This window comes from Strongyloides ratti (genome assembly GCF_001040885.1).
Source record: "Strongyloides ratti genome assembly S_ratti_ED321, chromosome : 1".
In the NCBI taxonomy this organism is placed as follows: domain Eukaryota; kingdom Metazoa; phylum Nematoda; class Chromadorea; order Rhabditida; family Strongyloididae; genus Strongyloides; species Strongyloides ratti.
The window spans coordinates 2,578,098-2,593,748 of NC_037307.1; the positions used below are offsets into that span (position 1 = coordinate 2,578,098).

General features: G+C 22.2%; 4 protein-coding genes across 4 annotated transcripts; 1 reads left to right on the forward strand and 3 right to left on the reverse strand.

Moving 5' to 3' along the window:
- Positions 1-704: 704 nt before the first annotated feature.
- On the reverse strand, positions 705-3,326 carry SRAE_1000080600 (Hypothetical protein; the record flags this gene model as incomplete). The annotated part of the gene is made up of 1 exon (XM_024647684.1): positions 705-3,326. The coding sequence occupies one exon, from the start codon at positions 3,324-3,326 to the stop codon at positions 705-707; it is 2,622 nt and encodes an 873-aa protein (XP_024501738.1).
- Positions 3,327-6,455: 3,129 nt separating this feature from the next.
- SRAE_1000080700 (Adenylosuccinate lyase) lies at positions 6,456-8,349 on the reverse strand (the record flags this gene model as incomplete). The annotated part of the gene is made up of 3 exons (XM_024647686.1): positions 6,456-7,808; positions 7,849-7,931; positions 8,337-8,349. 3 exons carry the CDS (start codon positions 8,347-8,349, stop codon positions 6,456-6,458), a joined length of 1,449 nt encoding a protein of 482 aa, XP_024501739.1.
- A 910-nt stretch (positions 8,350-9,259) lies between these two features.
- Positions 9,260-10,371, reverse strand: SRAE_1000080800 (AT21926p; the record flags this gene model as incomplete). Its single annotated transcript, XM_024647687.1, has 2 exons — positions 9,260-10,175; positions 10,220-10,371. 2 exons carry the CDS (start codon positions 10,369-10,371, stop codon positions 9,260-9,262), a joined length of 1,068 nt encoding a protein of 355 aa, XP_024501740.1.
- A 2,539-nt stretch (positions 10,372-12,910) lies between these two features.
- SRAE_1000080900 (CBS domain and Chloride channel, voltage gated family and Chloride channel, core domain-containing protein) lies at positions 12,911-15,417 on the forward strand (the record flags this gene model as incomplete). The annotated part of the gene is made up of 2 exons (XM_024647688.1): positions 12,911-13,011; positions 13,062-15,417. The coding sequence occupies 2 exons, from the start codon at positions 12,911-12,913 to the stop codon at positions 15,415-15,417; spliced, it is 2,457 nt and encodes an 818-aa protein (XP_024501741.1).
- Positions 15,418-15,651: the final 234 nt, after the last annotated feature.

The following is a 15,651-nucleotide window of genomic DNA, read 5'->3' on the forward strand; positions in this document are numbered from 1 at the left end:
CTGTCAAAGAATTTTTTTTATAACTTCATATTTTAAAATATTTTCAAAATAATTCTTTTTGTTTTTTTTTTAATTTATTTATTATTTTAACAATGAATTGTTATATTAAAGATTATTTAAATCAAATGATAAAATATTTTACATTTTTAACTTAAACAAATACATTGTAATGTTGGAAAAATAGTTTAAATAAATGGTGGTGTAATTCTATCCAGAAAGTTTAATGATTAAGACAACAAAGAAATTATATGAGACAATAGTATTATATAAAAAATGATTAAATATAATAAATAATAAAATCTTCTTATATATTATTACAATAATTATCTTTAAATTCAAGAAAATACTTTTAATCGTTTAAAAAAATTATTTTATCATATAAATAGTTATAATTTTTTTTTGCAAATTAAAGTTTACATTTAAATGGGATAATCAAATGTATAACAAAAAAAGAATAATTTTCTTTATCAATGAAATATATTTTTTATTCATTCCAACTTTTAAATGCTACAAAATTAAATTGAATTATAGGGTAAATATTATGTTAATGACAAAAACTAACTAATACTGTGAATTACATTGAAATAAAAATAGAATTTTCTAAATTTTATATATTTAGATAAATATGTAAAAGTTTCTCTCTACAAATTGTCTTTAATTATTAGAATGTTAAACTACACTACTAGAGAATTATTTTTCATTTTTTATTCTTCTCTACCATTTAGTATTTTTGAATATAGTTGCCTTATTGAATTAAGATGTTCTTTATGTTGTATCAGTTGTTGGTTTGAAAAATTTTTTAAAAAATCATTAAAATATAATGTTGATAAATTTTTAAAATTTGCCTTATTTTGAAAAAGTGATTGAGAATTCATTGGTATGTTAAAAAATTTTTGTGAAAATTGAGATGATGTGTTATTTGTATTTGGAGATTGATACATATTGGGAATACCTAATTTTGGTTCAATAGTTTTTTTGCTACTTTGAAAATTTTCCTCCATATTTTGTGCCTTATTGATATCATTATTATTGGTAAAATTATTTATGGAGTCATAATTTATTGGCATTGAAACATCTAAAATATCACTATTTACAATATTTGAAATTTGTGATTGGAGTGAATTGTTTAAATTTGAAGAAATATTAGTATCAACAATCTTTGATAATGAATTTAAGGTATGAAAATTTTGTTCTATTTGATTTAAATATTCATTTGTAATATAATGTAAATAGGTATTAAAAAATGGTGTTGCAACATATGCCTTAATATTTACTTTTTGTGTTGGGAATTTTTTTATTTCAACAGGTTTAATTAAATATTTTTTTAATGCTTCTTTTATGACATCAGCTTCAAACTTTTTCTTTTCTTCTATACTTATATTTTCAGTGTCTTGATTTAAAGTATTATTAATATCTGGTGTTATTATTATATAACGAATCTTTTTATTATCTTCTAATATATCATATGAATATGATTCACCACAATCATTATTATTCTTCATATCAGATGACAAAGTTTCACCAGACAATTCTTGACTTACAATTTTATCAATTGCATTCTGAAGCGTATTATTATATTTTTCAATAATATAATGTTTTCCATTAAAATATGATAATGTTAATCTTTCCAAAGCCTGAAGAAGTTTTGGTTCAACAAAAATTGTAATAACATTTAAACTTTTAGAATCATTTACATCTGAATCATATAAAGGATTATTATTTTTTAATTGTTTAATATATTTTGATATAATATTATTTGGATCAAAGTTAATAAATTTAGAACGTTTCAATGGAGAAAGATCCAATTTTTTTTTAGAAAATAAACAATTTTCTGTACAATTTGAGTTATTATTTTCAGAGTTATCTTTAGTAAAATCAATCTTTCGACGGCGTTTAGTTGGTTTAGATATTGTAGATTGTAAATTATATTTTGAATAATCTTTTATTTGAATAATTTTATTTGTATTTTTGGTTTGACTATTGATGTTAATAGATTTTTTACAAACTAACGGTTCAAATTTTAATTCATTGTTGTAAAAAAATTGATTTTCGTTAGAATTATTTATAATTTTTAAAGTTTCATTGGTAGAAGTTAAATTTATTGTCACTTTATTATAATCTACAGTATTGTCAATAAAATAAACTTTTTTTTTGGTAATTGCTACAGAAGTAACTTTAGAATAACTTTGAATATTTTTTTCAATATTAAATTTAAATTCAAAATTTATTGTAATGTCATTACAAAGTTTTGATAAATTTGAATTTTTTTTGTCAATCAAAGTAATAGGTGGTGATAATGAATTAAAAGATTGTAGATTAGGGATCATATTGTCTATGTCTGTTAAGGGTGTTTTACTTTCACTGTCTGTTGTATCATTTAATGGAAAAGAATTAAGAAAAACTTGAGGTTCAAGGTGTGGCATTATTTGATTATCAGATAAAATATTGCAGTTTAATGATTTTGTTGTGACTTCATTTGAAAGAGTATTAGTGCGTTCATAATTATCTAATTTTGGTAGTTGTTGATTATGATTAAAAGAAAGATTTTCAACCGGTGAATTTGAATGTATCCTTTGATTTGTTTGTAAATGTTTCTGTAATTCTTTACAATTAAGTAAACCTAATTTTTTGTTATCATCAGGTGGTGTATTACTAATCATGATTCTATTAGTAGTTTTTGATGAATTAGTAAGATTGGGTTCAACTTTAATGTCAGTATTAATTAATGGAAATTGAAATGAAGAGTTTTCTATATCATTATTTTTTCCATGTATTTCTCTAAATTTATGTATTCCAAAATTATAAAAAAATCTTAATGTTGTTATATCATCACATGGTAAATCACTTCCATCAATTTTTTGACTCCAAATAGATTCAAAATTTACTCTATTATACATTTCAGTAGAAAAATAAGGGACATGAATATTATGATCAAAATAATAATACTTATGATTTGGATATAAAAATGTTTCATTTTGCTTTATTAATGATGGTTCATTTAAAATATTATTTATACCATAATTTAAAAAATCATTTCTAGGGATAGTTGAATTTAATGATATATTAGAATTTGAACTAATAGGAACCAGAAAATTACTATTTAAATTCGGGTTAAAATTATTTTGCACCTTTTTTGATGTATTTAACATTGAATTATTTGAAAGAGTTCCTACATTCAATGAATTTTTTTTAGATGTTAACAGATTGTTATATTGATTTATTTGATTAATGTTTTCAAAATTATTACAATTAACAGTATAGTTGTTCATACCATAACATCCATAATTAAATAAATTGGTAAAATTTTGAAAATTATTTGAACACATTGTGGTAAGTTATAAAAATTGCAACTTTTATGAAGTAAAAAATAATATAGATTCGTAGGATTCTTAAAATAATATCTTTTTCTAAAATATAAAAAAAAATTACTAGTTAACAATGTTAAGAAAATTAATATGATTGAAATAAATGTAATAAAATGTAAAATCTAGACAAGATCATTTGTTTCAACATTTATAAGAAACAACAAAATGTACTTTTTAAAATATGTATATAATATTACATATATATATAGAAAAATGATAATTTTAATATTTTTTTTTATTAACATAATTTATTTTATTAAAAACTTTAAATATTTATTTGAAATTTTTGCAATTAAAGCAGAACTAAATTTATGCAAGAATTATCGTTGTAATTTCTTTATTAAATTAAATTAAATAATATTTATACTTTTTTTAAAATTAAGATTAATTTACAATTAATTTAAAACAATTTAAAACGACAAATTATATTAAAATATAAAAAAAAAAGTAAGTACATTTTAAAAAATATATTTAAAAACATAAATATAAAAGAGTATTAAAATAATTAAGTACATAAATAATTTTTTTATATCTTAAAAATGTTACTATTTTAAAGATCTAATTTTTGAAAATTGACGTGTTTAATTATTTTAAACGTAATGATATCTTTCGCATATTCTAATAACTAAAAATATATTTTTTAATATTATTTGAAATATAAGATATAAACTATGCTAATTATTTCAAGCTATTAGTTATATCTTTCTTTGATAAAATATGACCTTTTTATGATATTTAAATATAATATTTTTAAGTAGCATCTATGTTAATTAATTTATATTTTGAGATAAAAAAAAAACATGAAATTAATTAGCAAATTGTTTAAAAGATAAAACAAAATTATTTTTTTTTTGAAAAAAAAGTAACAAATGGATTAGTAGAAAACATTATACAATATAAACTTTTTTATAAAAATATCATTTAAAATTTTTTTGATTAAATAAACTATTTAAATGTTTAAAATATACTGTATAAAGTCATTCTCAAATGTTAAAAGATAAGAACAATTTATAAGTTTCATTTTCCAAACAGTAATATGTATTATTATACATTTTTTTTTATTCTATTATTATAAAACATTAACCAAAACGTTTTATAAAATATTTATCTGAACAAAAAAATATTTAGTAAAGCAATATTACTATGTAAACATATATCTGAAAGATTAAAATAATTAATGTTTATATAATTTATTAAATATTATATTAAAAAATAATAATATATTTTTATTGATAACAATTAATAAAAATTTTTATAATAAATGAATATTGACACATCACAACTTAAAAATTAAATAATTAAAGTGTAAAATATTTTATATCACTAATATAAAATAATAGCAACTCTAATTTAAATTAATCTAAAAAGTAATGTTTAATATTTTTAAGATGCCTGCAAGAGTTTATAGTTAAACTTTAGTAATATTTTTAATACAACTTTAAAAATGTTTAATAATGATATTTTAAATGTACATGTTTTGATATGATTTTATGTAATAAAATATTTTTCATAATGATTATTTTAGAAAAATTACAATGTGTTACTTTATTTGGATTGTATAAGTTATACTATTATATAGAAATATCTAATTAGGACACGGTCATTATGTATAATTTTGAAATACAAAATAAAATACCAGGTTTAATAAATATAGTATTGTAGATAATTTCAAAATTTGGTACAATTCAATTTTAATAGGACCATTTTTTTAAAATAAACTTTTAAAATAACAAAATACAATTTTAGATCTTAAAAGTAGGTGCCATTATTTAATTAACTAATTTATTTGGTACAAATTTAATTTCACTTGGTGTCCTCCTACACACATCCTTTTCTAGGAAAAATTCTATACTTTGAAAAAGAGTTGACAACATCTTTTTAAGTTAGTAGAAAACTTTAGAAATTTATAACCATAATTAGTTTTAATATAACTTACGCAAATTTTTTAAAACTTTTTATATACTTATATTAAAATTTTATATTAATATTAATTTTTAAAATATTTAATATGATATTTTAGAAAGTTTTTTTTATCATATTTTGAAATTAGAACCAAATTATTCTCATTTTTAAAAAGTTATTAACTTTTTTTAAATAGTATTACATTCTTGAAATATTTGTGGTATATTAAAAATTCAAATATAAAATTAGTTTTTAAAAAATGATTTTTTTTTCATTATGTTAATTAATATCATATTTTAAAATAAATTTCGTTCTTATCAAGAATTTTCTTACACAAATTTCAATATTTTGTCTTTGAAAAGTTAATGTTCTTTTATTTTGAATGTTTCATAATTGAATTCTTTTATTTTTTTTGATGAAATTATAGATAATACTACATCATGTATCTTCTCACTGATTGCTCTTATCACTTTTGTTTACTATTATGTTCTAAAAAAATATTTGTTAAATTTTATCTTTAAATATCAGAGACTTCAAAAGAGTTGTTTTGAAAAAAAACTTTTTTAAAATGTTTCAAGAAAATAAAATATACTTGAATCTTAAATTACAAATTAAAAATATTTTTATTAAAAATAATTTGTTTATATGAATTCATGTCAGAATCTGATTTTAAAGATTGAAATTCTTTTAAAATTGTTAACAGTATCACTTTCTAAAAGTAGTTTGTTACTTTTCACAAAAAGTTATTTTTATAGTATATTCTTTGAAAATAGAATAAAGAATTTTAAAACTGTAGAAAATTCTTTCTGGTTTTTATTTGAAAAAATACCAAAAATTACTTAGAAAAAATTATGAATTTCTAAAGTTTTAAAAAATTTCAAGTATAATTTCAAAGTTTAATATTTAATTTTAAAATATTTTTTTTTAATTTAACATCATAACTGTCTTTTCCAATCTTTTTTACCCTTAGGTTAAATTTTACTTCAAATTGCTATTTTGCAGCAGATGTTAATTTTCCATTTTTTGCTACAATACCAATATAAAAAAAGTAATATTTTGACTAAATAATTGCACTATTTGTTATCAGTATATTTTTTTTATCTCAAAAAAGTTTATTTAACAATAAAAAAAAATTTCACAATTCATTTGTCCTCTATATGTATCAAAGATTAACAATGATTTATTACTTTAAACATCAAGTGAAACTTTTTCATTAGTATCAAATCCAGATAAATATGATTTAATTACTGGGTATAATTCTTTTTCTAAAAATCTATCAACTTGTGATACACATCTTCCAGTAAATTCTATTGGGTTTGATGCTATGGCAATTACACGGTCACGTACTCCATCAAAGTATGATTCTTTTAACATCTCTTCAATTGTTACAACTCTTGTAGATTGTATTTCTTTTGCTTCAAGAGCAACTTTTCTAATAATATGATGTGCCTCCTGTCTATCACCACCTAATTCACAAATCCACATCATTGCTTTTTCTAAGGCTAAAAATGGTAATTCAGTATTTACAATTCTTGAAATATTTTCTTTTTGAATAGTTAATCCTTCAAAAATATTTTGTAATGTTGTAAGACAAGCATCTAATAAAAGAAAACTATCTGGTATAAGCATACGACGATTAGCTGAATCATCTAATGTTCTTTCTAATCCTTGATCAGCAAATATATTAAGTGCTTCTTGAGGTGCATGCATAAGACATCTTGCTATTGAACAACAACGTTCCGACTTCATTGGATTTTTTTTGTAAGGCATTGCAGAACTACCAATTTGATTTTCTTCAAAAGGTTCTAAAAGTTCACCAAAAGCCTGAAGGACACGTATATCAAGACATATTTTTTTTATTGCAGCACCAGCTAAAGCTAAAGCATTGATTAGACGAACATCTTGTTGACGAGAGTATGTCTGTCCAGAAATATAAAATTTCTCCTCAAAACCAGCTTTTTTTGTTACAAGTTCATCAAGTTTCTCAACTTTATCTTCATCACCATCAAATAAAGTTAAGAAAGAATCTTGTGTACCAGTTGCTCCTTTTATTCCTCTAAATTTCATAGTATCTCTAAATGATTTAATTTCTATAAATGCCATTAATAATTCTTGTGCCCAAATAACACCCCTTTTTCCTACAGTTGTTAATGATGCAGATTGATAATGTGTTCTTCCAACAGTAACGACACTCTTATTTCTTTCACAAAAAACTGCCATTCTATCAAGAACAATAGCCAATCTTTTTAATATATAATCTAAAGCTTCTCTTTGATTTATCAAATCTCCATTATCTTGAACATAACATGATGTCGCTCCAAGGTGAATAATTCCGGCAGCTGTTGGACAAATTTTTCCAAAGCAATGATTATGAGCCATAACATCGTGTTTGAGACGGCGTTCCTCTGATCTTATTAAATCCCAATCAATATTAGAAACATTTTGTTTCATTTCTTCAATTGCCTTACTTGTAACCTGTTTAAGACCCAACTCTTTTTCAGCTTCAGCAAGTATAATCCATAGTTTACGCCAACCTTCAGTCTAAAATATGAAAATGACAAAAGTTTGGTTAACAACTTACTCTGTTACGTTCAGAAAAAATTTTCATTAATGGAGAATTTCTACAATAACGAGTCTTAATAACAGATTCATAACAATCTTCAGCTGAAGTCATTTTTAATTTTTCAAATCTATAAATAAACTTTAGTTATAATAAGCAAAAATCAAAAAGTATTAAAATATAAAAGTAATTTTATTAAAATAATCAATATTTAAATAACTAATGAGCATTAAAAAATTTCTTTACTTTTATTTTCGCAAAAAAAAAATTATATATTAAAATACTGTATCATTTATATACATTTAGTTATCAACTTATACAAGAGTTTACGTTGAAATGATATATCTAAAATAAATCTTCACCAATTATCATTAAAAATTCAATAAAATATGACAAAATATTTTTATCATTATTTCAAATAAGATATTCACATTTAAATGTTTACAAATATAATGTTATCACAAAATGATTAAAATAAGGTGTGAAGATGTAATTTTCAAACCATATACTACATTCCAACATCTATCTTATTAAAAGACTTGAACAAATGCATAAATTATTAAAACTTTTTAATATTTTTTAAAGAAATTTATTTAAGTATTATTAACAATGTTTTAAATTGTCAAAAAAAAATTATTTATTTATCATAATTTATAGAGTAATAATTTTTGTTAAAAAAAATATTATCATGAATCCCGGAAGTTTATTTAATAGCCAACTTTTATCAAAAATAGAACATGCTTCTAATGTTGCAAATTTTTCGTTTACAAATAATTTAAAAATAATATCAGTCTATCTTTTGATAATTTAATATTATAACAAAAATAAACTTTGTAAAGTTTATATACAAAGAATATTTTTGCTTTAAAAATATCAAGTTATAATTATCCTTTGATTATGGGGTATATTTACTATTAGGGACACTTCATAACAAAGCATTTTCTTATCAAAAATTTTTTTTCTATGTGAATTTAAATAAAAATAAATTTTTATTAAAAATATCCAATTATTTTACATAAAAAATGATGGCACAGAAGCGTACAATCAAAAAAAGAATCACGATTACTGATGTATCAATAGAACCAACATTTAGAAATTAATTTTCATCTACCATTTTACAATTATAAATTAGTCCAAAGTACAAGTTTATGAAAAAGAATCATATTATTTTAATTTTCTAAACATTCTAAATTTTAATTCTATAGATATCTTAAGATTAGATGCCAATTTATAAGTAATTCAAACATTAAGAAATTAATAATAGTAATTTATTCATCTTAAAAAAAAATATATATAATTTTTTATTTGAATTTTACGATTTTTATTATTTTTTTTCAAATATTAAATCATGAAAAAAGGCAGTTAGAAAAAAAGAAAGAATTTTTAATGAAAAATATTATGATTAATACATATAAAATGATTAAAATTTATCTTATGATCTTCCAAAACTGGGACTCATAGACCTCCTTTGTCGTTCTATAGATATTTGATTTCTTTCCTTCAATCTATCACTTATTCTCTTTTTTAATTCAGTTGGAAATTTATCATAACATTTCTTACATGTTGGTTTCATATCAAATTCATAAAATTTACTCTTATGATCCATTTTTTTATCACATAAATGACAACCAAAACATTTTAAACACCATGTTTTTTCAAGAGCTGTAAATGTTTCACCACCACATGATTTTCCACAACGGAAACAAGTAGATCCATAAAGTTTAGTGAAATGTTCTTCGCAATAAGCTAATCCTTTTCTTTCATAATGTTTATGTCCTAAAAATGGTTTTTCACATACAGAACAAACAAAATGTTCAACATGCCAATTTTTACCAAGAGCTGTGATAACACGTTCCTCCACAGGTCTATGACATGCTCCACATATTGGTATTCCCATTGTATCATGACAACGTAAACAATATAAATTACCACCAACTTCTCTTGCTGTATGATCCAGTTCAACTGAACAATTTGTACATTTAAAATGATATGGATGATATGAATCTCCTCTATATTTTATATGTTCTTCTTCTATAATAGCATGACATTGATGACATACATATTTACCACTACCAGCAGCTTTCTCTCTTTCATTACACTCCCGACATAATGCTCTTCCAGCATTACGTAGGAAACCAATATCAGCTAACTCTTTATTACATAATTCACATGTAAAACATTTTGGATGCCATGATAAATTCATTGCTTTAATAACTCTTCCAACAATAAATTCATTACATTTACCACAACATGGTGCATATAATACATGAAAATCATGTTCACAATACTTTCTACCATCAAATTCATAATATATTCCATCAGGAAATGGTAATAAACATTGTGCACAACTATAAAAATATAAATGTATTATTAAATAAAATTGTATTCTTACACAAAACATTCACTATGCCATACTTGTCCACCAGAATTGACAATTTGTTCATTTAACTCAAAACCATCTTGACATCTAACACAAAATAAATTGTCAAATCTAGCTCCCAGTTCATCCATATTATTTTGTTCATGTCCAATATTCGCTACCATATCATTAAATCTTAAATATAATAAAATTTATATAATAATAATAAAAATAAAAAGACAATCAAAAACTAAAAAGACTTTTAATTTAAAATAAATGAATAAATATAAATCAATAATAAATATATTATCATATGTAAAAATAACAAAATCAAACTATAACAAAACAATGAATAAGAAGTTATTAATATCACACTTTTTTTTTGCCAACTTTTTTTATACTTATAATAACAAAAGACAACAATAAGAAATCATTTATTTTAATATTTAATAAAAATTGGTAATTATTTGCAATGACCATTCATAACTTTTACAATAAAACTTCTGCTTATATTTTCTTATTCTTTCATATAACACATCTATATAAACCAGAAGTGTTTAAGACAATGAAAGATATGCCATATCATTCCCTGATTTCAAAGATACTCATTATACCTCATTTTATCCCACTATCTGTTATCCTCTAACTTAATGAACACTAACATATTAAAATGAAACAAGATAAAAATTTATTCAATCACTTTTACTTTTATTTTATCTATAAATATTACTATACATTCTTAAAGGTTACTACACCATTGAAAGTGAAAGTTATTCTTTAGATATTATATATATGTGTGTATTTCACCGTTATTTTATCATACTCCCACTAGTAAACACATATATTACTTAACAATCACTTTTCTAAATGATATTATCCAATAAATGTTTATAAGCTTTTTATCATAGGTTCAAAAATGTTAATTTAATTCTTAACAAAATAAATAAATGTACATTTATCTTTTAAATATCATTTAAAAATTAATCATTTAAGAAAATAAAATAAATTTTTATGAACAAAAAAAAAATGTCTTCTAATAATCTTTAAAATAATTTTATATTAAAAATGAAGACATTTTTTTAAAAAAAAACATCTTTATCAAAAAAAAAAATAGGTGAGAAATTTAGTTTAAATAAATATTAGTAATAAAAACATTATCTTAAACAATAGAAAAGGTCATTTCACTTTTTTATACAAAATATTTTAACAACATCTGTTATCATTTAAGTAGAAAAAAAAACAATCTCTTTTTCTATATCAACAATGGACCATTATATGTTTTATTTCTTTAGAATATAATTAATAATAAATAAAAAAAAAATATTCTTTACTTTTAATTTATTATAAAGAAAAGGTGTAAAATAAAAATATTTAAATATTACTCAAAAAAATAGATTAATAATTTTGAAAAAAATATTTTTATAAAAATATTTAATCATATGTTTAAAATATATAAATGAAAATGAAAATAAACAATAAAATGTATAATAATGTTTACTAAGGGTTAACTTTTCCCAATCTTTTTCAAAGTAGGATAATAATAAACAATTTATAGTACACTATTTGTAGGACAAATAAGAGAAATGATAAGTTTTTTTTTAGAAATTGTACAAATAAGTACTACTTTTACTATGTATAAACACTTTTTTTTTTCTAAACTTTTTAAAGAGAAACATAAATAAATATTTTAATGATCATCTGTATATGATTAAAAATCGATTGCCATTCTATTTAACTGTAATTAATCCATTTAGTGAAGTGTTAAAGAAAAGTTGAAAGGGGGTAAACTTTGAAACATAGGTCAACTTTTATACCAGAACACAAACATTTTTTTTCACTTTAAAAATTGTTTTTTGTTAAAAAAATGACAAGATTTGTTGAAGTAAGTTAATTTCAAATATAAAATCTGAAAAAGAATTATATTTCATTTACTTATTGTTTATTGTCCACTCATTAAATTAAGATTTAAAAGTAAAAAAATTCTAAAGTGATTAAACTTAAAGAATCAGATAACCATACTCTCCTACATCTGTTATAAAATTTTAACTTTATTTGATAAGATTAAATTGCATTTATTTTAAAATTTTTTTCACCAGATATCAGAGGGTCAAAGGTTTACTAAAATTGAAACTTAAAAAACTTGTAAATAATTCTATTGTAAAAAAATAAACAATTTTGAAATATTATATAATTTAAAAAATATATTTCTTTTATTTCATTTTAATAAATATATAATTTAAATGAAAAAAAGATGAGAAAATTTTATTTTTTCAAAATTATTTTCAAAATATTAAATAAAAATCAACAAAATAACATTAATTTAATAGTTACTCAATAAACATTTCACCAAAAATAAATACTTTTATGAACATCATAAGGAAAACAAAACTACAATAAACAACATATATTTTTTATCATAAATTTTAAAATAATTGATTCTATTTTTTGATATATTACAAATCGTTGAAAAATATATAAATAGCTACCATATATATTTTCTTATAAAATTCTCTAACTTTTTATCATTTAAATACATAATCTTTTTTGATAATAATTCTTATCATTTTTTAGTTCTCAAATACACTTTAATTATTCTACATTATTTCCAAAATTATATTATTTTTATAATGATAAAATTTTTATGAGTTTTACAAAATTGACTGGACATTACATCTTGTGTATATATTGTTTTAACATTTTTTTAAAAAAAAATAACGATTAGTCATGGATTTCAATAGAAGAGATTCTGATGTTGAACCATTAATAACACATATAACAAGAAATTTTAGTACACAATTTGGTGGAAGAACATACTCTACAAGTAGGTAAGTTTTTAAAATATTTATTTAATTGTATTTTTTTTAAATTTTTATAGTCTTGATCCATATGAAGATCCAGCAACAGGATTAGAAAGAATTTCAAATTCTTACACAGATTTAGGATCATTAAATAGACGTCTTCGTCAACAACAATCAATTCGAAATAATGATCCAAATCAATCAACAGATGAAGAAGAGGAAGAAGCAATATCAGCAAAGTATGAATCTATAAATTATGAGATGATGGATAATAAAATATATAGAAATGAGGAATCTCAACCAAATTATCAAACTAAACTTTTTTGGGAACAAGCCAATAGATGGTTTGCATGTTTCTTAATTGGTATAATAACGGCTGGTGTTGCTATTGTTGTTGATTTATTAATTTATTACTCGGGACAAATTAAATTTAGATTCCTAATTAATAATCTTCTTAATTTATGTGATCAAAAAAATCTTCAAGGTGGTGGTTGTATGTGGATTGTACTTATGGCATGGGCTTTATATAATTGTGGTTTAGTTTTTATTGCTTCATGTCTTGTTATTTACCTATCACCAATAGCTGCTGGTAGTGGTATACCACAAATAAAATGTTTTTTAAATGGTGTTCAGATACCAGGTGTAGTTAAATTAAAAACACTTTTTGTTAAAGTTATTGGAGTTGCTTGTTCTGTTGGAGGTGGTTTGGCTGCTGGAAAAGAGGGACCTATGATTCATTCTGGTGGTGTTGTTGCTGCTGGTATTAGTCAAGGCCGCTGTAAAACATTTCCATTTGATTTTAAAATATTTGAATATTTTAGAAATGATAGAGAAAAAAGAGATTTTGTTAGTGCTGGTGCTGCTGCCGGTGTTGCAGCAGCTTTTGGTGCACCTATTGGTGGTGTTCTTTTTTCACTTGAGGAGGGTGCTTCTTTCTGGAATCAAGCATTGACTTGGAGAATGGTTTTCACTGCTATGATTAGTTCTTTTACCGTTAATGTAGTTTTATCAATATTTTATGGACAATCAGGAGCATTATCATGGCAGGGTTTGGCTAATTTTGGTGTTTTCAAAGATACTTCATACAATATATGGGAAATACCATTTTTTTTAATTATTGCTGTTATTGGTGGTATTTTTGGTTCATTATTTGTACACTTAAATGTAATGTTAACAAAATTTCGTAATAGATATCTTAAATCAAAATTTCAAAAAATTGCTGAATGTCTTATTGTTGCTGGGGCATCAGCTTTCTGTGGATTTGTTACATTATTCTTGGTAGATGATTGTCAACCAATTGGTGTTAATCCAAATTTAACTGAAATGACTAAATTATGGTGTAGTAAGGGAAAATATTCAGCTGTAGCTAATTTATTTTTTCAAAATCCTGAAGAAAATGTAAAATCTTTGTTTCATTCTCCTGTTAATAGTTTTAAACCATTAACATTATTAATATTTTCTATTGAATATTATATTTTAACTTTGTGGACTTATGGTCTCAGTGTTCCAAGTGGCATTTTTATACCATGTCTTTTGACAGGTGCAGCATGGGGAAGATTATTTGGTATTGGTGTTGAGATGTTATTTCCTAATTTAACTGGTATTGATCCTGGTAAATATGCTCTTGCTGGAGCTGCAGCAATGTTAGGTGGAGTTGTTAGAATGACAATATCTTTAACAGCTATTATTGTTGAAGCAACAAAAGATATAACTTTTGGCTTACCTATTATGTTAGTTTTAATGATAACTAAATGGGTTGGAGATTTTTTTAATGAAGGAATATATGATGCTCATATAGAATTAAATGGTATTCCTATTCTTGGTTGGGAACCACCAAAATTATCAAGAAATAAGTTAGCTGAAGAAATTATGAGACCTGATGTTGTTGCTGTACAAAAAAAAGAAAAAGTTAAAAGACTTCTTGAAATATTAAAAACAACTTCGCATCATGGTTTTCCTGTTCTTAATCGTATTGATCCAGGTTTAAATAGATATGATTTACCATGTTATGGTAATGTTGAAGGCTTGGTCTTAAGAACACATATAAAAATAATTTTAGCAAAAAAACACTTTTACAAAGATTATGGTTGTACTGTCTTAACAAATGGAGCTGAAAAAATAAATTTAAAAGATTTATCAGATGAGTATAGTCATAATCGTTTTGATATTAACAAGTTAAAACTTAGTCGTCGTGAAGAAGAATGTTATGTAGACTTTAGTGATGTTATGCATTCATCACCCCACCGGGTACCAATAAACGCTTCACTAGAGACAATCTTCAGATTGTTCCGAGGCCTTGGTTTAAGATATTTATTGGTTGTCGATAAAACAAACAAATTACGTGGTATAATAACAAGGAAAGATGTAGCGAGATTCAGAGATAAACGAATTAAAAATAAATATTCCTTACATGAAAGAAGAATTTTAACATAAAACAATTTTTACACTCTTTTTTTATCTATCTATTGTTTGTAAATTTTTATTTGTGTACAAAAATAAAACTATAGTAAAAGAAAAAAGCAGAAGTCTTTCTTTTTTTTTAAAAACAATTGAAATACATACAAAAATATAATTAGTAGAAATATTTAAAACTAGAATTATTGACAACAAAGTGAACAAAATACTGACTTTAAATTCAATATTTTTTTAAAAAATAAAAAGTCAATA